Genomic DNA, 25,316 nt, shown 5'->3' with positions numbered 1-25,316 from the left:
ACTAAAAGTTTTAACAATTTTTCTACTTTTGGTCTTCGATTTGCTCATGGGTCAAGCAGGTTAATTCCAATTTATGTGATATAATTTAAAATCTTCGAAAAAACAAACTTTTAAACATGTGATCATCCCATAGCATTTACCTTTTAAAACTTGTGATCTAGAATCTACTCCATTATTAAGAGCGAAATGAAATATTTAAAGGTGAAGTACTAAATACAAAGATGTATCAATCATTTTGAGACAGTTTGAAAAAAGAAAATGATGTCAAACAATTTGAGAAAGAAGGAATAGTTTTAGGGCCTCTGTAACACATAAAATCATGACATAAAATGATACAAAATGGAGCCTCTATGTCAGACACAGAACCCACAAAGATAAAGAAAGTTAAAAGATTATCAACATTAAAGAGAAAAAAGCTTTCTATGAACATGAAAATCGTCTAGACTGCGATTACAAATAAAAGATCTTGATGTTTAGAATAACAAAATGCAGCTGCATTCTCCTTGAATCAACGGAATGTTAGCAAGGCACAGAATACGTAGTACCCAAAATGGATGTTTTCTTGTCCCTCAAGAGAATAAAGAGACCTCTGCAGTAGCAGCAGGTTCTAGTGTCTGAGTAATTGCCTGATCAACACTGGATTCACTAGCAGGTACGCTGTCTCCGGTAGCAGGTGCAGTTCCCTCAGTTGCTGCATCTTTAGTGTTCTTAGCATCTTTTCCATCCTTACCAGCTTTGTCATCCTTGACAGGTGCGGGTGGTGGTGGTAGCATATGAGGTGGTGGGTTGTGCTTAAGCTTCACCAAGATGTGACGCATCCTTGAAAGATCGGTGGGTTTTCCAGGTTTGGGTCCTTGGACGACTGTGACGGATGGTTTCTTCTCTTGATCCTTCTTCCTTCCTTTCTTCTCAATATTCGGAACCTCATTAGGAATGAGCTCCGCTATGGCTTTCCAATACTGTTTGTCAGCTTCTTTGTGGAACTTTTCTTGATTAGTTACATACACCTGTTTCAACGGGAAATAAAAGAAAAGGAAAAACAAAACAAAATTTAGAGATATGGGAACATTGTAAGAGTGAATAGGGTGGAACTGACAGCTCCCCGAAAAAAAACTTACATTCTCTTTGTCTCGGTTGTTAGTCTTATTGGTCTCAATATTGAGCTTTCTTTTCTCATAGAATGCTTTCTTATGCTCTTCGCCTTCCTCAATAATTTGGTTTCTGATTTCTTTTTCCCTTTTCTCATTCTCCTCAAGACGGACAGCATTTTGCCTGCATCCCCCAAAACACAAATTATAACGAATCTAATAACGAAAATAGTATTCAGGGTACCATTTCTGTTTTCACAACAAATATTAACTGTTATCAATTATCGGAACAGAAAAAGGAGAAACTGATTTGAATCCAGCCAAAACCATCAATGGACTCTGATAATTATCACACATCGACCTCACCCTCCACGCTACTTCTTCCTTTTTATCTTTTAAAATTATTCTAAAAGATCAAGAAGGGAAGCACCTTTTGCATAACCAATTGACGATGATCCAAAGTAAGTCCACCTATGCCTCTGACATTATCATATGAACAAGATCAACATTAATGACTTGTTATTCTCCTTAACCAAAATGGAATAACCTATACTACCAACTGTTTTCATTTTTCCCGCACTTCTAATTATCCTTTAAATTTGGCAATGAGTCGACTCCAATACAACAAAAATATCCAGCAAATGAAAGGATAAAAGAAAATCATTTGACCCTAGGGACTTCAACAAATTACCGAAGTTTTAGATCTAAAGGTGGAAAGGGAAGAATAACACAAAAGAAACCATATACTACAAACGTTATTATTGCTCCAATAACTATACCGGCAATCCAATTTCAGGTTACTATGCTTCTTGAGAGTCAAACCTACATTCTTTGACTGCGATATTATAAACATTTCACAATTGATTGAAAAATCAAACTGTCCAATAGAGTTCCTTTAAACTAATCTTCTATTGTATTGATTCTATTTCTAAAATGCTGATAAATCATCATCAGATTTCAAGCTAAAAATGATCAACTTTCAAATACCACAGTTCTTTTATTTGTGTTCTACTATTAGTTAACTAGTTAAATGGATACATAGTTCTATTTCAAAAAAAAAATTAAATGGATACATAGTTAAAGACAACCAAGATGCTTGCCCATTTAGAGTCTCCACTAGTTTATGATTAATATGTACTATATCATCTATATCACAAATAGATCTTCTCGAAGTAATAATATTGTGTTCTTAAAGCAACAGTAACTATATCATCTATAACAGAAAATACTCAAAATATCAAACTGATTCTCCTGCAAACAATGACTAGCAAGATAAGTCCAATGTGTTCGGGATTTGGCATTTCACATTTGGTTCAGTGGTTGCCAACTTCACTTGCTCTAGAGCAGGCAAAAGTCCAATTCCTACAGAAAATCTCCTTCCCACTACCCCCGAATCAACATCCTGGCCATGGTACTCAAAAAAAAAAAAAAAAAGGAAACAAGAGATCTAGCTAATTTTCATGAAATACTAACAAAAAAATTAAATCTTTTCACCTCTCTTTCTTGTTTTTGCGAGGCTATCAAAAGAATGTTTTTATCCCCGATAAAAACGCCAATTAACTAAGGAAGAAAAATAATAAAACTTGCAGATCTACTAGGGTCCGACATCAGATCTGCTAAGTAATTAAAAGAAGTGGACAATCAAATCACAGTTGTGGGCCTGTGGCGACTGATTAGTCCAAGCAACTAAGACTTACCAACCAAAATAAAGCCTAATCTTATTGATATTATTGTCAATTCTAGCAAATTACCAAATATAAACAGATCTACCAATAAAATTTAAATCTAAGGGAAGCATATGCAGAACAGGATCCAAATTGCATAAACTTATTTTAACAAAGAGAATACACAATAGTATTTAACAGATATTATATCAAGGACTCATATATCTAGCTAGTTGGGGATCAAGTAGTAGTTTTATTGTAGTAATAAGCAAAATTCAAATTCCAGAAACAAAAGCAAAGCTAACCTTCTCCATTCGCGTAGGGCTAAACCTTCCTCTCTCATTTCACTAGGAGGAGGAAGTACCGGTCCATCGGAGCTGAAAATTCCTTCAGAATCTTCACCGAGATCGTAAGCCTTACCATTTCCATCAGCGATCGGAGCCTCAGAGTCACCAAAAGGAGTTGATTGACCCGACCCGAACCCGTATGGATCGGGATTGCTGACTGTGTGAGAAACGTGATCTACTGTAACTTCCTCATAAACCGGCGTGTCGGCGGCGGAGTAGTTGCCGTCGTGGAAGGAAGGACTTGCCGCCGTCGCCACAGAGTCATCGCCGTCCATGCTGATCGAATCGAACGAAGCCATTTTCTTCTCTTCTGTGCTTTCTCTCTGTTGTATTGGAATTTTGGATCCCTCTTTATATACTTGTCCTCAAAAGCTTAAAAAAAGAAAGAAGAAAATAATATCTATTTTAAATCTTCGCAAAATCTTGGAGTAAACTTTATAAATTTCGTATTTTATTATTTACATAAAATTTTGAGTTATATCAAGTTCAAAAGGAAAAAAAAGGTTTAAAACTCACTTTATTATCTTCAATTCACAAAACTTGATAAAAAACTTATTAAAAAGTAAGATTATTAAAGATTATTAAAATTTCAACCTTCTTCGTTAATGTGTCTATTTCACATTGAAAGTATTTTTAGAATTTTACCATCAACTGTTTTATAAATATTTTCTTACTAATAATTTGATTCTACATTATAAAAGAATATTTTATTAAATAAATAAAATTTAATATCAACAAAATTTTAATATATATATATATATATATTTTATTTTTTTTTGAAATCGCTTTGGTACAAGACTTTGTTCTATAGGTAATAAAAATAAATAGGGAAAAAGCCTCTCTAGACTGTGACTCAAATTTCAGAGATACACCATAATTAAAATAAGGTCTTATTACTCCTGAATTTTTTTTTTTTGTAATTTGGTACAATTTTTTGACTTACGTGACATCCAAATATATCTCACGCGCCTCAATTGCGTGGAGGCACGAGGTGTGCCACACAAACCAAAAGATGTACAATATTATATATAAAATGAGTTCAGGGATAATATAATATTAGTTTAATTAAGATGTGTCTCTGAAATTTTGATCATAATCTAGAAATACTTGTGCCTTCTCCCAAATAAAAATAAATTTTTGCTTTGTAAATTCGAAATTCTATAATAGGATGCGTTACTTTAATGTGCGTATAGATGGCCGAATAAAAAAAAATTATTCTATTCAGTTGGCTCAATAAAACAATAGAACTATCCCATCTCTACTTGATTAGGGCTGATAACGATAACTTTCTCCGATCAATTATCGAATCTCTAATCGGCCGGAAGTATGACGGCTGATGTACCAAACACCGTCGGCTATGCTAACGGAGATTTGAAATCCAAACACACTGATGCTAACACCGGCTCTAGGAAATCAAAGGTGAGCGAGCGGGGCCGTAGGCGGCGGAAGCAGAAGAAAAACAATAAGGTACCGTCTCGTGGAGTAGATAGTGACACAGCCGCTACCGACGAAGCTAATGGCGGTGCTGGTGATACTGATAAGGAGAATTCCGATCTACAGAAGGTATTTCCGGATTAATCTGAGATGTAGTTGATGAGTTATTATTTTAGTAGAGATTTATATTTTATGAATTATTTAAGCATCTGTGTTGATCTTTCGATGAATTAGGTTTTAAAAATTGGAAATTATAACAATAACATGCCCAGTCAGGGTGATATGTACGTAACCTTACTGTCCTTATCCGTACCTTTGTGTCGTAGAGATACTGTTTTCAATAGATGCTCAGCTCAAGTGAAGCATATAGAAAATAATGTAGCAATAGTAGGAGAATTACTAATAATACTACTGATAAGGGAAATGAAACAACAATGGACTACCTACTAACCTTCTATACTATTCCTCAACCTCTCCATATTCTCCTATAAATTGGGAATGATGAAAATAAGAATAATTAGAGTGAGTATTCGTTTCAATTTTTCTTGTTCCTAAGTTCAGAGTATATTCGAAGATGCTTACTGAAACTTGATTCATGCAATTCTAGATTCTCAATATGAGTATTTTCAAGCTGAAGTGTGTTAAACAGTCTTAGTAGGAGCATCCTTAAAGGCTCTATTTTTACTGATAAAATCAACGACCTACCTAGTGTAATCACATAAGTGGGTCTGGGGAGAATGGTGTATGTGCAGCCTTGCCCCTACCTTGTGGAGGTAGATAGACTGTTTCTGGTAGACCCTCCGCTCAAGTGAAGCATGTACAAAACAAGTATGGAAAGGAAATACCGTAGTAAATGACGCTAAAAATAAAGGAGAGGGGAATAGTAGCAACAACAGATACTACTGTAATCGAATGAAAGGAAACAACATATAATATTATTGAATAAGCAATATTTATATAGGTGGATATCTAATGTGGCAGCTTGATCGGCACACCTTGGTAAGCCTGCTTATCAAGGTTACAACAATGGGTTCCAACTGAGTGCTGTAGATAAGATTTGAAATTGAGTTCTATAGGTTTTACTCCTAAGATCAATTACTCAGTCATTCCCTTGGGGACTACTATATGGTTACATATAGTATAACATGGAATTATGATTTATGCATATGTTCTCACTTGAGTCTTTTGATGATCTCTAAGGATTTTCTCCCAAAAAATGAATACCTTTTCTTCGTTGACATTGTTGATCGAGCTGGGTTTTTGTTTTCCGGAGTAGTGGATGTTGAGTTATTTTTATGATTATTCTCATATTTCAAAATTATATTTTTCTGATTTTTCTTGTGTTTCAAAATTATGTGTATGTGAGAGTTTTATCTAGAAGATCCTGTTAATTTCTTGATACACATTTTTTAGGGTTAATTGTAGCTGTTTGACCTAATTACTACCATGTGTATAAAGGCCTAAATATACTTTACTAATGATATGGTCTTCTTTTTTATAAAGCTGATGATATGGTCTTCTTTTTGATAAAGCTAATGATATGGTTTCTTTTATTACTATAGGGTAATTGCTTTGCTTGTGTTGTTTTCTTTTGCATGGTATAGTGTGTATAAGCATTGTTTATTTGTGAATCCCCAAGGTCCAGCTAGTTATTAAGAAAAACAATGTTCGCCTATTTGTCATTCTGAGGAAAAAGGATGTCTGATGTAGGTCAGTTCCATCATAGCTTGGCTATAGTTAATTTGTTTTTTTCCAGCTGAAGACGTGCATGAACTTCTATTTTGACATGCCTCATCTTTTTCCAGAAACTCTTTGTTATATGTTGGGGTCTGTCCCAGAGTCTTTATTGTTTGATAAAATAGTACTGTTTCTAAAAGATACCTTAGTTGTAATGTATTTATGAATTTTTTATACATTTATGGTGTTTTATAAAGTAACATGTATTTTCTGAGCTACTGATCTTGAACTTGAACTTGCTTTGGCCTCATCTTCTGCAGTCCCTGATGGTGGAGCAAGTTGAAGTGGAATATGTCCCAGAGAAGGCAGAATTAGATGGCGAGTTGGATGAGGAATTCAGGAAGGTTTTTGAAAAATTCAGTTTCACAGCTGCTACTGGTTCTGAGGTAAAAAATAATTCATTTTTGGTATATGATGCTATGTGAACTCTGAGTCATTACCTGATCTTTTTGTTGTGCCTCCAATCTCCTTATATCTCTCAAGTTGTTGAAATATATTACCGCAGTTCAAGAATTTTCCATTTGCATAACTTTTTATTGGAGTATCAGGAGAATGATAAAAAGGACGAGACTGCTGCCGATGCCGCCTTAAAGAAAAAGGATGATTCAGATTCGGAGGAAGAGCAGGATGCTCAGCCAAGGGAGAAGGGTATTTCTAACAAAAAGAAAAAGGTCAATCTCAACTTCTATTTGCTGTTATAGTTAGCTACTTCTATTGTTCACCTTGAGTAGATTAAGACTGAATCACTTCTCAATTTCAGCTTCAACGTAGGATGAATATTGCAGAACTGAAACAAATCTGCACGAGACCTGATGTAGTTGAGGTATGGATAGGTGGCAAACATTACATATTATTATTTTGTTTTGATACTTGCGAACTTTGCATATTAGTATATTTATTTACCCTTTGCAGTTTGGGGAATGTACATTTCTCTGTTCTCAGCTAAAATAAGGTTGTATCTGAGGCGAATGACCTAGTTTTGTGTTTTTCTTATCCTTTCACAATCATGCTGTATCCGCACGTCCCTAAGAGTTCCTTGTCCGTGCCCTTTCTAATATCTGCTTTGTCTTTTGTTGTGTTTCTATGCTTTGAATCAATTAACAAATGTGGAACCATATGAGCGCAAGTATATTATTGCTATGAAAAAGGTCAAAATGCCCATACAGCAAAGGTAGTTGATATTATCCTCTTCATAAATTTATCCTGGGGCAGGCCAAAAGATTTTTTCTTTCTGTTATCCTCCTACTATTAATTGAGCACTTGTCCAGAAGAGTCGCTGAATCCCACCTAAAAATTAACCAGATCTGGGCATGAACCTCATACCAACACCTTTTCCATACATAATCCCAATGAAAGTGTCAGCATAGCATAGATGAGATCCTCTTATGATAATAAGTGTTGTTTAATTTCATCATCATCTACATTATAGTCATCATCTTTTCCTTCTCCTCGGACTGGAACCAGCTTTTGCATGATCTGATGCAGGTTCTTTTGCACCGTTGGATAGTTTTACATTGCTTTCTTGTGTATTCGGCATCGTACTTGTCTTGTTTTGACTACTGCCATTGACTTCTGTAGTAAATTACTGTTCTAACTGTAAACTATTTTCTTTATTGGTGTGTTGTATGTCGTTTAGGTATGGGATGCTACTGCTGCAGACCCTAAGCTTTTGGTATATCTGAAATCTTACCGAAATACTGTTCCTGTCCCACGACATTGGAGTCAAAAACGAAAATTTTTGCAGGTCAGTTAACACTGCTTATTCATATATTTAGGTTGTGAACATTTTCAAAAGAAAAAGAAAAATAGGCCAATGTTAGTACATAGTGCACAATATTTTGTACCTCTTCCACTTCATGTAACAATTAACAAGGATAGAACTGGGTTAAATTTTAGAGGGTTTGGTTTGGGAAGGGGATGATGGGATAAAGTCAATGAAGTTTGTCTTATATGTATATATGTGGTTCTTGCAGGAGGGCGGCCTTGACATTGGTGGAGCCTCAACATGTAGGTCTTTGACAAATGGGATTCTTCATAATTCTGTGTGTGTATTTTGTGGGTTGGGGGTTGCAGCGTTCCTCTGTTTATTTTGTGTGGGTTGGGGGTTGCAGCTTTCCTCTGTTTATTTGTGTGGGTTGGTCAAAAGACATTTCTTTAGCTCCATTTTCCTATAAAAAGTTCTGAAAAGTATAGTTGCATTAAGTCCTTTAAGTTCAAGTAACTTTAATGTTCCCACTGCAGAAACTCTAATTATTTCAGTTGTCTTTGCATTATTCATGCTTGAAGTGGTTAAATCTATTGGTACTATTGGCCAATGTGGTCATCTATCCAATCCACTCTCTAGTTCTTTGGATATGATATTGTTAATCTTTCTTGTGTTACATTTTATCTCATCAAGCCTTGAATTTGGTTTTCAGGGGAAACGTGGTATCGAGAAACAGCCGTTTCAACTGCCTGACTTTATAGCTGCGACCGGAATTGAGAAAATTAGACAAGTATGACGAAATTTGTTCCATTTCTTCTTATATATTTCTTGCTGTGGTGGCCTTGTGAAATAGGGATATTTTTGTTGTATAAATGGAACTTAAACTAGATGTTGATGGAGCCCAAGCTAGGACTTTCTGATGGTTTGTTGCAATTTTTTCTGAACTTTTAAAATACTTGCACTAAGAAATGCATTAAGAAATGAAAGCCTTCATTTCAGCAAGATATCTGATAATGAATGGATAAAAAGATAAGCATAATTCAACAAAGAGAAGATGCTACCTTTTTTTTGATAAGATAAGTGGTATTAATAACAGCATCAGGAAGATGCATAATTTACAAGATATGACATTTGAGCTTACAAAAAAATCTCTAGCTAACTATACAAACTATCTAAGCCAGAGCTAATGAGTTAGTAAAATCCTGAAGTTGTTCTGCATTAACCTAGTACTTCCATATGTTGACTTATCTTCATATGGACCTAACAACCCAATTCTTTTAATTTGGAAAAAAGATAGGCTTCAATTATGTAGTAAACATATGCCAGAAGTATTTATCTGGAATGAGATATCATGTTTAAATATCTTTTGTTTGAGAAGGTGTGGTATATGATCTTTTCTACTAGTATGTTTATGCTTGACCTTGTTTTGTAATCTTATTTGTTCTTTTTGTGCAGGCTTACATTGAAAAGGAGGACAGTAAAAAGCTTAAACAAAAGCAGCGGGAGCGGATGCAGCCAAAAATGGGAAAGATGGATATTGATTATCAGGTTCCCAAATTTTCCTTGGTTCCTTGTTGATACTGAACTGCAAAATAGTCCATGCCTTGTCAAGTGCATGGATATTTCTGGTTAAATGTTGGTTGCTGTACTGTTCTGCTGAGTCTTTATATCATGTTATGTAGGTTCTCCATGATGCCTTTTTTAAGTACCAGACTAAACCAAAGTTGAGTAGCCACGGGGATCTGTATTACGAAGGAAAAGAGTTTGAGGTATAGAATTTTTCTTTGACATTGTTGAATGGTCATATGCTTCTTTCATATCTAGCTTGCATACAACTTTGGTCATTCTCAGCCGTCTGGTATTTCATCAATTTCTTGAGAATAAAAATGAGACAGTTTTTATTGATGTACACTTTTAGATTACGATGTTTAATGGTGTTGGTTGCATTGGCTATACCAGTGTTTAGATTTTCTTTTCCACAGCTGCATCATCTTTTGATTTCTATATGCAGGTGAAGTTGAGGGAGATGAAACCTGGGACTTTTTCTCAGGAACTGAAAGAGGCTCTTGGTATGCCCGAAAGCGCTCCTCCTCCTTGGCTTATTAATATGCAGGTAAGTTGGCATAAATTTTAAGTTCTGTTTTATTGGATGTGGTCATTTTTGGTCCCCTTAAGTTTCTTGTCGTCTTGCTAGATATAGTTGGGTTTCGTTGCTAACACTTTTCTCCAACTCACAATTGTCTTTGGCAGAGATACGGTCCTCCACCTTCATATCCTCAATTGAAGATTCCCGGTCTCAATGCTCCTATTCCACCAGGAGCCAAGTTTGGCTATCAGCCTGGAGGTTGGGGTAAACCACCTGTTGATGAAGTAAGATTCTGAAACCTTTCAGTTTATTGGAACCTTTTACATTTTTCTCATCATATTGTGAAGATGGTGTTTTGTTGTAATTATTTATTATTCTCAACATTTCTCCCTATTTTGTTTGAAATAGTATGGGCGCCCTTTATATGGAGATGTCTTTGGTGTGGTGCAACAAGACCATCCTAATTACGAGGTATGCCCACTTGTATATTGTATTTGCTGGAGTTGTTTTTTTCTTTAAGTAAGTTCTTGGAGTAACATTTTGCTTCAAGGTAGTTCCAGGCCAACTGAAATAACAAGCATTACCTATGAGAACATGTATGTTTGGAAACACACCAATTTGAAGTTTGTGAAACTTATTGTAGGTGTTGGTAACCATGAAAAATATCTAAGCATCTCATTAATGAATGCTTGATATTTCTTTTTAAACAAAAAATTCAAGTATGTGGTCTTTGTAATTACCATAGCCAGTGTTCTTAGATCCTATTTTTGGTTGACAGTCTCTAATTACGTTTGTCATGCCATTTATGGTCATGCTTAGGATGAACCCGTTGATAAGACTAAGCATTGGGGTGACTTGGAGGAAGAGGAAGAAGAGGAGGAAGAGGAAGTGGAAGAAGAGATGGAGGAAGATGAGTTGGAAGATGGTATTCAGTCTGTGGACAGTCTTTCGAGGTATCACTTGATCCAAACTCTTAACACCATACAATATCTGTAGAAAGCTTTTATTAGCTCAAACTGCCCCTATTCCCCTAATTTTCGGTTCTCTTTTCTAAACCGAACATGCACTGTGGAAGCAATACTTAAATTTCAACTTCATTTGAGGTATCATTTCTCAATGTGTTTGTTCGTTTGTATAGTACTCCAACTGGAGTTGAGACTCCCGATGTTATTGACCTTCGGAAGCAGCAGAGGAAGGAGCCTGAGAAGCCTCTCTACCAAGTAATAGCACTATATGTGGCCTGCTATTTTTTGCATTCCAATAGACACATATTTTCTCGTCAAAAATCTCTCTACCATCTACTTGTTTCTTAAGGTGCTTGAAGAGAAAGAAGAAAAGATAGCTCCAGGAACTCTTCTTGGAACAACTCATACGTGAGTTCATGTTTAAACTTGTGCAGAAGTTGTATCAGGCACCTCTCTTTTTTCTCTATACTAACTCTTTTTACTTTGGCCGTACAGGTATGTGATTAACACTGGCACTCAAGACAAGACTGCTGCCAAAAGGGTAATGAAATCTCTTGTCCTCTCTCTTTGTTTGCTGCATTGACATGCTACTTCATGTGATCGTTGACTTTATGAACTGTTGAAGGCAGAAAGCAATGACATTATGATTGTTCTGTTGTTATCCTTCATGTGAAATTCGTCAGAAGAGTGAATTGTTTTCATCCTATTTATGGGGTTGTTGAAACCCCACTTATGAAGTTATATTATTGTAGTTTTCATGTGTTCATAGGATGGATTATTCTCTTCCTATTGATGGGATTATCGAAACCCCAGTTTGGACCATTTTCTCCCCAAGTATGTGATAGAAGCTTGCTGTTTGTGAACTTGGTGCTGTGATAGGAGGTTTTCGCTTGCAGTTCTATTTGGCTTTTATAATTATATTTTGCATCTGATTGTGCGATGCTTGTCAAAGCTGGAAAGAATGTATTGTCAATTGATATAACATGAAATGGTGCTTTTTAAAAGTATTTGTTAGCTGAATGGAAATGCATTAAATTGAAGACCATGATATGCCACATCAGTATGTCATCTTTTCTCTGTGCCCGATTCCAGTATTTCATGATTGTTCCCTGTTTGTGCCAATTCTGTTATTGACCCTTCGATTAGAATTTTGTGGTAATTGCTTGAATTTTCGACTGCAGGTCGATCTGCTTAAAGGTCAGAAATCAGATAGAGTTGATGTTACTTTGGCACCCGAAGAGTTGGAACTGATGGACAATGTCCTGCCAGCCAAGTGAGTAGCAACACTAGTAACACTGTTCTGATTCAGAGGATCTCATATGAATTTTCCCGATTTTTGCTGAAAACTTTTTGTTCTGTTTTATAGATATGAGGAAGCTAGAGAGGAAGAGAAGTTGCGTTCTCAGAGAGAGGATTTCAGTGACATGGTAGCAGAGGTATGTTAACTATTTCATCTTTGCATCTTTATTACACTCTTTCTCAGAGTCCTTTCGCGTTTCTTGTCGTAGTAAATCTCAATGTTCACTAGTTCTGACATTGATGAAACTGCAACAGAATGAGAGGAAGAAGAAACGCAAGTTGCAGGAAAAAGATGGCAAGTCGAAGAAGAAAGATTTCAAGTTTTGAGGCGAATTTCGTGTTCCATCTTGCAAAGTTTATCAAAACACATAAAACGAAACATAAACTATATCTTATATCAACCTTATATATGAATTATGAATTTTTTTCTTAAATCACAACATTTTTCATTTTTGTTTTCACCAAGGGTACTAAAGACATCTACATATGTTATGAATACATTGAAAAGATTTGCCACTATGATCATCACAATGAATTGGTTGAAGTTTACAGCTAAAATCATTCATGCAGAAGAATCTGCGGTCGCAGATACAATAACGCTTATAACATAATGGTTCAACCTTATGTTCAGCGTTACGACATATTAAGTCACAGTCGCTATCCTTGCCACAATGCATAAACACAACATTTCTTGGTTCCACTTCATGTAATAATATACCTGTTATATCAAATTTCATATAGTTAGATTACATATATTATATATAAATGTGCTTTTTGACTTGACTTCAATTGTGTCATTTATGTCGTCCAACTTTGAACATGTAGACACACATGTCCTGTGCGACATAATATACATAGAATGTCACGTAGGATGTGAATTTTTCATGTTCCATAGGACACATGTGTTTAGTGTCTACTTATGCATACTCAAAATTAGAGGGCATAGATGTCATGTGAGACTAAATTAATAAATATTATGCCTGAACAAAAAGAAAGACTTAAAAATATAAAATAAGGTTGTGTTTGGTAGAGGAAAATAAGTATGTTTCTTATTTATTTGCTTTTGTTTGGTATGGTATTATTGGTGGAGCTAGGAATTTGGTGAAAGGTGTGTAAATTTTCCTTTTTGTTTAGTTGTGTTAATAAGGGCGTGAAAAAGTAAATATATATACTCATAATAACTAAGATTTAACCTATGTATATCATATAATTAATTTTCAGCAAAGGGTGTGCATCTGGACATGTATGGTATGTAAGTGAAAAATATTATCTAAAAGCATTTATATAGAATCTAGAAAAATACTATGAGAGGTGCGGTGGCTGAATGAGGACTACGAGGGTGAGGATGAAGATGAGATGTGTTAGAGGGTGGAGTGAACACAATCAATAATATATGTGGAATGCTACATGTGGAAGTCATTTTCATTCTTGAATCCTACCTCGTAATAAATGAATAAAATTACATCCCGGAGAGGGACATAAAACCAATCTCTACAAAAAAAAAATCATTTCTAAGAAACTTGTTTTTCTATGTATATAGAGCATCTTTCAAAAAATTGACCAAACAAACATGAAAATCAAACATTTGACAAATATTTTCCTCCATACTGAACACATCCTAGGACCAACAAACATTGTAATCGTATGAACAAGATCTTTTTTACATTTAATTAGAGGCATCAAGTTCGGAATTATAAGAAAGAAAATAAAATTCTGATAGAGAATGTTTCCCCCTTTAATATAAATGTGAATTAATGCTCACTAAAAGGTGAAACGCCTCTCTATCAATATTTTCTTTATCTTCAAATTCGAAACCTCTAATCAAAAATTAAAAAATCTCCTCATCTCACTACAACAATCCTAGGGAATAATAAGTTTGCAAAAGAAGAAAGAGTAATTACTTGAAAAAACCAACAAAAGGAGAAGAGAACCAATTGTATTTGCATACATATTGTGTTGCTGCTTGCTGGCTAATAATTAATACTAATATTATATATAGTGCAACATTTTATTATATAATATATAGTATAGTGTGTAATTAAAAATTAAGAATAATTAATAAGTTGTAATCCAAAAAGTCTAATTTATTGTTAAACATTTCGTAAAGTAAACTCTAAAGAACAAAATGCATGGTTTGTGTTTGTTACAAAGGAAAACGGATTTTTTTTTTTATAGAAAATGTATTCCTAAACTATCACACTTTTTATTTATACTAAATGGTTTTTAGAACATAAATTTATATGATTTATTTTAGATTTATAAGTTTCAGTTTTTTCTTTTAAAAAATTCACATCCAGCTAAATATTTTTACGTAAATTAGGACGGAGGGAATACTTCAAAAACTTCAAATTTGATCATTCAAAATTGCATGGTCAAACATCTGCTAATAAGCAAAGTAATTAGAACACATAAATTGAAACATAGAGTATATCTTATATAATATTAACCTTACATATATATGTTGTGCATTTTTTTAGTCACAAGTCACAACTTGTTCTCTTTTGAGATTGTAATTACTAATTTAGTCATATTTATTTATCAACATGATCGAAATATACATGGTCACTCACAGGGTGCGACATTGACACGTGTAATCAATACATAGGGGACCATTTTCATTACAGTAAAATCTTTTACCAGAACAAGTAAAATCATCTTCACAGAAAAATTGTTTGTTGCAAATACATTGGCTCTTGTAGCAAAAAGGTTAAGCTTATAATAATCTTCTTTTTCACACATAAAATCACAGTCACTGTCACTGCTGCAATGCAAATACACCCCATTTCTTGGTTCCACTTCATATAATACACCTATAACAAATAAGAACACAAAAAAAAGATTAGTACGGATCGAACTGTGATCGAATGAATAAGATGACTTTATCATTAATAGACGTTTTAAATCAGATTGTGATAGGATAAATAAGACCACTTTATCATTAATAGAAGTTTTGGGTAAAATTTTCGGGACAAAAAAAAATCTTGAAGTAATTAATAGTGTTTGCTGATGACTTTTCAATCTTGTAATTGAAAAATAACTACTACAGCGAAGTTTGAAATTTTACATTTGAAATTCCATGATAATATAATGATATTTCAAAATACATGATATTAACTATTTATTTTAATTACAAGAGGCTGAAAAGCGTTGCCCTTTTGATTGACCTTAAGTATGTAAATTCAAATTAGTTGAGCCAGTAAATTATGAGTACCTTTGATTATAAAAAAAAGTATAAAATATAAAAGAATAGGAAGTTGCTCGGATGGTAAGCACCCCTCACTTCCAACCCGAAGGTTGCGAGTTCGAGTCACCAAGGGAGCAAAAGGGGTGGGAGCTCCTAGGGAGGATTAAAAAAAATAAAAATATAAAAATAGGAAAGATGAAAAAGGAGAGGAAATTAAAGCTATATTTTGTTTTTATATATAAATACTTTTTTTATACATAGGGTATAGGGGAGGGGGATTATAAGGTGAATTGAACCCTTACTGATAAAGAAAAAGTTTAGATAATCAATCAACTGAGTTACTAAAATCTTCGGAAGAAAACTATATAATAATTATGTCAGTTGCATGAATAAAGCAACATTTTTTCAAAAAAATAAATGAATTGAAATTATGGTGGAGTGGTAATTACGAGAGGCAAAGTCATCACTATAGGTGTGAATTCAATCGAACTCGATGATTCTGATTCAAATCTTATTAAGCATTAGAAAAAGGATTCATATTGTTATATGTATAATAATTAATCTATTCAGAATCTAGGTATAAAAAATAACCTTGATTTTGAATTCATTAACTATTTTTTTTCTGGCTCCAACTCTAGTAAGTACTCTTTTATTTTGCAACAAGATCAGGTTTCAAATTTGAATTCTAGAAACAAATTTATCTTTTGTGAAAGGCTCTTTATCTCAATAATAAAAGTTTTTAACATGAATTCACATTAATCGAACTTCAAATCAAATATCGAACATTAAATAAAAAAAAAACTCCCAAAAAAATAAAATAAAAAATAGATAGATATATTTAGAGATCTAGAGGGAAAGAGAGTAACCGCTTGAAAAAATCAACAAAAGGAGAAGAGGAACTATTATCTTTGGAGCCATAATATGTTGCTGTTTTACAACTTATTCATATGCACTTGTAATATATATAAAAGCAACATTAATTGTGCCTAAATAAGTATATAATTAATAAATGATAATCCAAAAAGTCTAATTAAGTTAAACATTACGTTAAGTACATTCTAAACAACAAAATGCACCCATGAGAAGTAAAATATTTTCCTTAAAATTTCTTATTGTCATTTCTCTTAACAAAAAAAAAAAAAGTAAAACAATTACAATTTGTGAAATATATCCATTGAAAACTATATAGTAATCAATATTATTCATCACGTTTGTCACAACTAATGTTAATTTGTTGGAGTTTCGAGGTCATGGAACACAAAGTCATGATTATGTGTTTTTTTGGTGTATATCGTACATAATAATTTCCTGAATTTGATTGACGTACTCCAATTGACTTGAAATTTGAACAGTCCTCTCGAAATGATCTGGTGATCAATACTCACTATATTCGTCATGACTATCAATTTTATTTTTTTTTAGCATTTTGGGATCATGAAATACTAATTCAGTATTGTAGGCATCTTTTGTGTGTATTAATACATACTAATTTTCCTGAATTTGATTCACGGACTCTAATTATTATATTATTACATGAATTTTAACCTGTACTCACTTGTTAATCTAGTTAGTGATTTGGAAAGTAACATATAGTAAATATAAAATTATAAATGACAGTTCAAAAAGTCAAAGTTAAGCATTTGGTAGTGTAAATTCTAAAATATTAAATGCACACACTATATATCTTATCTTGAATTAATTTTCTATAGTTTGGGATCCTATTAATTAGATATTACTATAAACAATGTATGTAAGAAATTTGTGTTAAGAGTAGCATTTCTCTACACCACTTTTAACTAAACATGATAGAAAATAATCCAAGAAAGTCAAGTTAATTTATACATTTTGTAGGATAATTTCTAAAAAAATAATAATTAATGCATAATTTGATAATCTTATCAAAATTTAATGTCTTACAGGTTATAAGGGCTCGTTTGTTGGGATTAAGTTATTTCACAATTAATTATTTTGGGACTAGTTATTTTAAAATTGTTATTTTATTCTCAATATGAAATAAAAATAACACTATAATTATGTGATAAGTTATCATCCGGTAGACGAGTATACCTATGTGAACATTTTACCTGGAACCCAACATGGAATAAAATATTGATCAAGTTATAAATATTTGTCAAATAAAAAAATATGTATTTTTTGGGGATAGACTAAAAATAAAAGTATATCATACAAATCTTTTCGTCTCGTCGAACCATGGTTGATCCAATCCGATAATACTCTTAACATAATATGATATCGCAAATGTCATTAAATAGAGAGCATGCTATATGATGGAGATTTGTGATGTATGCTATCGAGTAGAATCAAAATGGACATTTGAAGTGAAGCCCACCAGGTGTTTGTTTTTTTGCCTAAATGAATTGCTTGATTTTCCTAGTTTTAATCAGCTCAATGTATGCATGTTAGAATGTAAATATTTTCTGCTTGCAGAAGCTATGTTGTTCGGATCCTTCAAAAATGTCGCCACACCTGTGTCAGATCCTAAAATGTGCATATCTTTTTGAGGATACGACACATACTGGGCGATATTTTATAAGAGTCCGAGCAACATAGACTTTTAGAATATGATAACTTATCAACAAAGTGTATATAAACTTCAATATTATTGAATAATCATTATTTTGGTACTAATATGATAGAAGTGCATGATTTTTCATACTTGAACTCAAATACAACATACACACTAATTGAATGTATATACATTGTTTTCACTTATAGTGTATTTTAACTTGTTGTAGCTTCACGTTACGTGCTTTATTCCAAGTTACTAGTTGACTTATCATGGACGATTACCTGTTGTTATCTTTTATGTTACACTATCAATGTATAGTTGTAACATGTGTATTCGTTTTTGTTCAACTAGGAAAAAATAATCAGTCTGCTGCTATAGCCATGCTACAAAATCAGTCACTAAGGTGTGATATATATTGTATGTATGAACAGTGGTAGGGTAAATTAAAGCTAGAGTTTAGCTCAATTTCTCCCCTCAGTCTAATACAAATAACAGTATTTCATCTAGCAATTCTCTCCTGGTATAAGCATGAACATTGTAGCTTATGAAGCATGTACAAGGCGCTTGCCAGGAATAGCATCAACATGCTGATTGCTCGATTGCAGCCTATATAGTGACTTTCCTTGTTTCCTTTTTTTTTTCGTTTGGGAAAAAAATCGGCACCACCTAGTATACATCTAATGATGAAGGTCTGTCTCGATTACTTCAGCCAATTCTTTCGTTAACTTTTCTGCTCTCTCATCTTGTCCACCTGCAAAAGTATAGACTCTGAATGCAAATTGAAATGCCTTCCAAAGCTGTGTGGCTGATTCTTTTTTGCTCCCTTCATTTGTTGGACCGGCTCCTTCTTTTCCCCCCGCCATTGCTTCTCTCTTTTCCTGATTCGACATTGCAACATTATTTCAAAAAATTGTTAACCAAATCCATTCCGATGGTGGTTAATGTGAATACCATGTAAACAGATGTAGAGAGTGTTGATCTGAATGATGCTCTATGCATTCCATATAAACTTATCTATACGAGTTTAGAGATGTTCAAGAAGATTCTCAAACCTTATCGGCTANAACCAAATCCATTACGATGGTGGTTAATGTGAATACCATGTAAACAGATGTAGAGAGTGTTGATCTGAATGATGCTTTATGCATTCTATATAAACTTATCTATACGAGTTTAGAGATGTTCGAGAAGATTCTCAAACCTTATCGGCTAAGCATGCTTAATTTCGTAGTTCTGATGGGATCTAGTGCATTAGTGCTCGTATGAACACATCGTGACAAATCTACTCTATCTAAATACACGCATTGAGATATACTTAAAATGCATTTCGAATTCATATCTTTGTATCAATTATTCACAAGATTTAGTATTAGAGTGAATTTGATTATACTTACCTTTAGTGCAAGTTCCATACAGTTTGAGGAAACATCCACCATCAGTTCTTTGATACGTACAAGGGCGCCAAAATCAAACTGAATTTTATGTGTTTTTAGTTTCTTGGATTCTTCATCTTTAGTCCTTTCTAGAGTGTCCACATCTCCTTTTATCTATATGAGAGAACTACTTGTTAGAACTGCAAACACGAAATAAAGCCGTCGTGGGAAGTTTTGAGGTCCAGGGACTTAGTTTTTACCTTGTTGAAGTACCTCTCAGCTCTGGCAAGATGTTGGCCAACAGGCGAGGCCGGTTGCCAATTCTGTAAAGTAGAGACTATTGAATCTAATTTGGAATAGAGAGTTGCTGCCGTCCTCAACGCTTCCAACTTCTTACAAGGAAAATCCTCAAATCTTGCTAGGACCTGTACCAAGAAAATCTTTAAGCCAACATCCTGAAATGGTTAATTATGACAAAATAAGAAATATAGAACAAACCTGAGATTCGTCAGTTAGTTTCTCAAGGTGGGATTCGACATAATTGTGGAATGTAATGAGCTCAGACATATCTGATGTATTGAAAGAAGCAATGGCCTTCTTCATCTCCTTGATTAGTTTTGCATGATTTTTAACATCCTCTTCAATTTGTTGGAAATATGCTGACCTGTGAGATATAATTCATAAATATAAAATATAAACATCATAGAATAAGTTGCCTCCTACCAAAATAATTACTCTTTCGTTACAATTTGTTTGTCTTACTTCCCTTTTCCGTCTGTTTCAAAAAGAACACCTTTTTCCTTTTTTATCAACTCTTTAATTCTCAACTTTCCTCATGGCATGTTTAAGACCGCCAGATTAAAGAGCATTTTAGTAGTCTTTATTACTTTCTCAAACTCTGTGTCAAGTCATAACCAGACAAACGAATTGAAACGGAGGGAGTATTTCAGATTTCAGGAAGATCACCTCTTTGTCATCTCAGCCAATGCATCAGCCATTCCTGGTTTACCTCCTTTTGAGGCATTAAATTTTCCCTTGCCTCCCTTTTGTTTACCATCTAAACTAGATCCTTCAACTTTCCCCTTAAGAGATCGATAAAGATTTCCCATTTGGGACGATCTTTTCAGTTTAGTGGCTGCTTTCTTCAGTCGTGGATTTTTGGCACCTGCGAAAGTTGGTGGTGGTGGTGGAGGTGCGCCTCCCTTTTTCGTTTGCATGGGTGGAGGTGGTGCTGATCTTGGCGATGGTGGATTTGCAGCTCTCTTTCCCATTGGCATTGGTGGTGGTGGAGGTGCAGCTACCTTTCCCATTGGCGTCGGTGGAGGGGGTGGTGGCGTTGCTCTATTTGATGCCTTTGGTGGAAGTGGATGTGGGGTTACCATACCCTTTAGTCCTTTGTGAGGTGAACATAGAGGTGGAGGCGGAGGTGGAGGTGAATGTACATTTTCTGATTTCCTGGGAGGTGGCGGCGGAGGACAAGGCACTGCTCTATTTTTTGATGTAATTGGAGGTGGTGGAGGTGGAGGTGGAGGTGTTACTGTGTTTCCTGATGTAATATGGGCTGGTGGTGACGCTGGTCCTGGCTCCTCGTTCTCACACGAGGAATCTGGTTGAGGTTCTGGCTGAGGTGATGTTGGTACTTGCGATTCTATGATTTTTGGAGATAAAATGTTTGGAGAAGGTGGCACTGATTGCTCTGTTACATTTGATTGCAGCCTAGAAATTGAAGATGGAGGTAAGAGCACATCAAATGTAACGCGAGCTGGGACTGCTTGACCATTTGATGCACCGGTCCAGAATATTCCACCATTTTCCGATGCTTTCTCCAAGCTATTCAGTAGAATCTCCGGTAAGTCCATTAATTCACAATCTTGATTTGCTTCTGTATTTGACCCTTTTTCATCGACGTCGCTTCCTAGCTGAACTGAATAGCCTGAATCTTGATTTGCATTGGGGATCATGTGGAACGAGAGACGTCTTACCTCAATCGGGTTCTGGTTTCCAACAGCTTGAACCTTGAGTGATAGGAGAAGAGGGGAAGTGATAGAAGCCTTTCCATTCTTCTTTGAGGAATTGGTTATTATCTCAGGGAGGACTGAAGTTGGAGAGCTCGAAAGGGAGGAATTGTTGCTCGAGTAAATCTCCGAAAAATTCTTCTCAAATGCGTCAGGTGAAGGACTTGTTTCTCTCATCTGATCATCCTCGTCCTCATGTTCATGCTCATGCTCAACCTCATCCTCATGCTCATGTTCGTCCTCATCCTCATCCGTCATCTCTGACACCCTTTCACTAGCTAACTTGATAATGTCGTCGAGCAATGCCAACACTACATAGGTAATATAAGAAAATCATTATAACTGCCTATCGAAGCGAAAAATACAACAACATGCTAGTGTAATCCCACAACTGGGGTTTTGGGAGGGTAGAATGTACACAGACCTTACCCCTACCTTGGGAGGCAGAGAGGTTGTTTCCGATAGACCCTCGGCTTAAGGAAATCATATCAAACCAGATTGAAAAAGAAACAACTAAAGTGAATGAATCACTGCAAAATACTACAGAAAACATGACCAAGTATTCTGAAAAAGGAACAATAACTACACCAAAAAAGTGCAATAATCAAAGTAGAATAAACAATAGATAGTAACAGAAATCGACAGACAAGAAACTACAGAGAGATGATCATACCATATTCAAAATCATTTAGTTTACTGTGTGAATTCTCTTTACATGTAATCATCCACTCATCATTTCCTGTCCACATTTCCCCAATTGATTTCAATATATCACAAAAGCATCTCACTTTCTGAAAAAAAAGGGAAACTTTGGTGAGCTCAATAAGTTGTGATTTTGCTTATAAACAACAGTACTGCATATATACTAAAAATGCTCAACTTAGGGAGTAAATTACCTCATGTATTGATGTCCCATCTATTTTTGACAACGAAAAAGTCGGATTGATCGAAGGGAACAGTTTATGTAGATCTCTCAGAGTTGATATCAACAGCTGTTGAAAAACATGGCCATGACAGAAAAAAATTGGTTAAAGAGACACTTCTTGTTATTCTATTCTGAAAATGGCATTGACATTTAAGTGAGTAAAGTGACAATATGTTGCTCGGACTCTTCAAAAATGTTGATGGGTGCGTGTCGGATCCTCTAAAAGTAGTGCTTTCTGGAGGTTCCAATATAGGTGGCGAAACCAGGAACCTCGTGTGTTCAAGATTAAGTATTGACAAAATACATAGATAGACACCTTATATTGGCTTCAATTGGCAACTAAATACTCCAACTTTGAGAATGCACATCATCTAGACACATCAGCTCATGCCCACTGTGTCTCGTGGACACCCAATGTTGACATGACACATAAATTTTGGAGGTGTCTAGACGATCATTTTGCAAGTACGACTGTTCAACTGACACCGAGGAGACTAGTTGAAGTGTTTATATGTGCATCCTCAAAGGTGGAGTGTTCACTTGCCAGTACTTGAGGCCAAGTTCAGGTGTCTTATCTATGTATTACGCCTTTAATAAATATGTATACAAGGTGATTTTTGACCTATGTACATAATATAATTTCTCAATGAAGGAAGTTCACTGACCAACCCTTCAACTCTACGTAGCTAAGGTTATTGTCCGTGCAACAATATTTTTGGAGAGTCCGAGCAACATAACTGAGTGATTTAACAAGTGTTGACGACAAACTAACAGAAGAAGTCATATATGTACCTCATTTGCAGATTCAGAGCCATCACAAGGAGAAAGATCAAGCAAGTGTCTCAATGTGATGATCTTGTTTCTTATACCTGTCATTATTCTGAAGTTACTAGCCACCCCACATGAATTTTGAAAAGTTGGACTTCTTGTAATTGCTTTCACCCCATTTGAACTATGCATTCTGGGACTTTTTGGTGCTTTCACCACATTTGAACTTTGCAATCTGGGACTTTTTGGTGCTTTCACTCCACATGCATTGCGCGATTTGGAACCTTTGTTTGTTTTTGATCTTCTTGGTACCAACATGGAAGGTAATTTCTTTATTACTCTAGTATGTAATCTCCTAGTTTTACGTGTGTCGTCTTCCTAAAAAAAATAATATTGTTAGTAATGGTATTATAACAGGGAGATCTCCATTGATACGTCAAAATTCAACATGGGCGAGTTAAAAGGGAAGTTCAGTGCACAAAGCTCATGTTACACGCCAAGGAAGAGCCTGACCACATTGGATCTATTGTACGTATCTTTTTGAGGTGTCATTCATCAATTTATATGTTAAGGGATGCTTCGTACACAAACCTCTCACTATGCGCGAGGAAGAGTCTAACCACGTTGGGTTTAATGTAGGTATCAGTCACCAATTTATAATATGTTAAGGAAAGGTTGGTGCACAAAGTTTCTATTATGCACGAGAAAAAACCTTAGACCACATTGGGTCTATTGTATTCAGGTTTACATTACATTTCTATAAGATTTTTTTTTTTTCAACATGTGACCTCTTCGTTACATGGCAACAACTCTTCCCGTTGCGCCCAATAATGTTCTCTCACCTCATGGTCAAAGTTAACTTTCTTTGATTTCCATAGAGGTCCCCAATATGGTTTACACAAAAGATTTCCATAGAGGTCCCCAATAAAATGAATAGAAAAATTAACACATTTATGTTTGCATTTTGCATGCATGAACAATATTTTGGCATAATGAAAAATGCAATATTATGTTTTTCTTTTCTTCATATAATTAAACAAACATTCTCAATATACAAACATGTTTTTATTATCATTACAAATTATATGAAAAAATTACCTTTAACAAAGAAGGTTTCCTGCGGAAAATGAAAGGAACAACACCACAGAATACCCCGCTCGCCATTTTCAACGAGTAATAATAAGTTACTTTTTTTCGGAAAAAGGCTTTTCGAAGAAAAATTAGGAAGAAGAATTAACGTTAAAAAATTTTCAAATTCCTATGACCAAAATTTATGTTTTGATAATAGAAATTTTAATTAAAGATGTTTGGGAAATTGTTGAAAAAAAAGAGATTTTTGCCTTTAGGCTTTTGAGGGAAAATTGGCTATTCCAAAATCATCTTTCATGAGGACAAAAAAAACTTTTTTTCTTTCTCTCCTTCGTTTCCAAAAGAGAGAGAAAAGAAAGAAAGCAAAAAAGGTTCATTAATTATGTGGAAAAAAAATTATTGGTTTTTTTTTTTAGGCAAAAATAACCATTAATTTTGTCCTGGGGTTAAGTCATTTTTAAGTAATTAAAAAAATTTAGATAAATGGATATTTAATATTATTCAAAAATTATTATTATTATTATTATTCTTCTTATTATTATTATAAGATGTGATAAGATTTGTGTTGGATGGATCTTTTGCATGGATGGAATTACCATGGTTAGAGTCGGATTTAAGGTTTTAAATTTGATGAGTTTAATCTTAATATTAGGGGTTGTTTGGTTGATGGTTAAGAAGTGAATTATTCATGTATTAAAACGAACATAATTAAGAGTAACATGTTTAATGGTGACATTTTAGCTGTTACGCATAAAATTCGGTATATATGACTTCGATTATCGATTTAAAATCTCTCATAATTAAAAAGATTTGCGTATTATTTTATGTTGGATAGAAGATGAAATAACTAACACATAAATTAGTAATGCATAAATAAGTAAGTACCTTGCATAACTAGTCACTCATTACTAATACATGCATAACTCTAATTAACCAATAAATAAACGACAAGAAAAGGTATTCAGTAATCAAGATATATTATGAATTTAGTGGTAAATTAAAAATCCATAAATTTCAAATTCTGACTTCACCATCAACCAATATTACTGACAATTGTTTTTAACCTGTATATGATACAAAAGTTTCAAACTGAATTTGTAGTTGTCA

At 34.3% G+C, this 25,316-nt stretch overlaps 3 protein-coding genes across 3 annotated transcripts; 1 reads left to right on the top strand and 2 right to left on the bottom strand.

Annotated features, from left to right (window-relative positions):
* Positions 1-307: 307 nt before the first annotated feature.
* Positions 308-3,463, bottom strand: LOC125860141 (clathrin light chain 1-like). Its single transcript, XM_049540043.1, has 3 exons — positions 3,058-3,463; positions 1,119-1,272; positions 308-1,007 (listed from the first exon to the last, which is right to left on the bottom strand). The coding sequence occupies exons 1-3, from the start codon at positions 3,396-3,398 to the stop codon at positions 570-572; spliced, it is 933 nt and encodes a 310-aa protein (XP_049396000.1). The 5' UTR covers positions 3,399-3,463; the 3' UTR covers positions 308-569.
* An 870-nt stretch (positions 3,464-4,333) lies between these two features.
* LOC125859668 (uncharacterized) lies at positions 4,334-12,842 on the top strand. The gene is made up of 18 exons (XM_049539457.1): positions 4,334-4,662; positions 6,531-6,656; positions 6,819-6,941; positions 7,031-7,093; positions 7,907-8,014; positions 8,688-8,765; positions 9,431-9,523; positions 9,658-9,744; positions 9,987-10,088; positions 10,226-10,345; positions 10,470-10,532; positions 10,881-11,014; positions 11,200-11,281; positions 11,376-11,434; positions 11,522-11,567; positions 12,208-12,299; positions 12,393-12,462; positions 12,581-12,842. Exons 1-18 carry the CDS (start codon positions 4,426-4,428, stop codon positions 12,650-12,652), a joined length of 1,755 nt encoding a protein of 584 aa, XP_049395414.1. The 5' UTR covers positions 4,334-4,425; the 3' UTR covers positions 12,653-12,842.
* Positions 12,843-18,423: 5,581 nt separating this feature from the next.
* On the bottom strand, positions 18,424-24,516 carry LOC125860491 (uncharacterized protein At4g04980-like). Its single transcript, XM_049540460.1, has 9 exons — positions 24,219-24,516; positions 23,145-23,498; positions 22,324-22,419; positions 22,101-22,218; positions 20,379-21,738; positions 19,911-20,076; positions 19,673-19,837; positions 19,434-19,586; positions 18,424-18,917 (listed from the first exon to the last, which is right to left on the bottom strand). The coding sequence occupies exons 1-9, from the start codon at positions 24,282-24,284 to the stop codon at positions 18,717-18,719; spliced, it is 2,679 nt and encodes an 892-aa protein (XP_049396417.1). The 5' UTR covers positions 24,285-24,516; the 3' UTR covers positions 18,424-18,716.
* Positions 24,517-25,316: the final 800 nt, after the last annotated feature.

The sequence above is a fragment of the Solanum stenotomum genome, chromosome 3 (assembly GCF_019186545.1).
Source record: "Solanum stenotomum isolate F172 chromosome 3, ASM1918654v1, whole genome shotgun sequence".
NCBI lineage: Eukaryota > Viridiplantae > Streptophyta > Magnoliopsida > Solanales > Solanaceae > Solanum > Solanum stenotomum.
This window is presented reverse-complemented; position numbering and strand designations above follow the sequence as displayed.

Bases quoted from the DNA above. Each gene is read 5' to 3' on its own strand.
- LOC125860141 (XM_049540043.1), bottom strand. From the start codon at position 3,398: ATGGCTTCGTTCGATTCGATCAGCATGGACGGCGATGACTCTGTGGCG. The intron at 1,273-3,057 runs GTTAGCTTTGCT...TGGGGGATGCAG, and splicing joins GCCCTACGCGAATGGAGAAG to GCAAAATGCTGTCCGTCTTG. The intron at 1,008-1,118 runs GTAAGTTTTTTT...CCGTTGAAACAG, and splicing joins ACAACCGAGACAAAGAGAAT to GTGTATGTAACTAATCAAGA.
- LOC125859668 (XM_049539457.1), top strand. From the start codon at position 4,426: ATGACGGCTGATGTACCAAACACCGTCGGCTATGCTAACGGAGATTTG. The intron at 10,346-10,469 runs GTAAGATTCTGA...TGTTTGAAATAG, and splicing joins GTAAACCACCTGTTGATGAA to TATGGGCGCCCTTTATATGG. The intron at 12,300-12,392 runs GTGAGTAGCAAC...TCTGTTTTATAG, and splicing joins GACAATGTCCTGCCAGCCAA to ATATGAGGAAGCTAGAGAGG.
- LOC125860491 (XM_049540460.1), bottom strand. From the start codon at position 24,284: ATGGCGAGCGGGGTATTCTGTGGTGTTGTTCCTTTCATTTTCCGCAGG. The intron at 23,499-24,218 runs GTAATTTTTTCA...TATTTTTTTTAG, and splicing joins GGAAACCTTCTTTGTTAAAG to GAAGACGACACACGTAAAAC. The intron at 18,918-19,433 runs GTAAGTATAATC...ATGTCGAATCAG, and splicing joins GTATGGAACTTGCACTAAAG to GAAAAGAGAGAAGCAATGGC.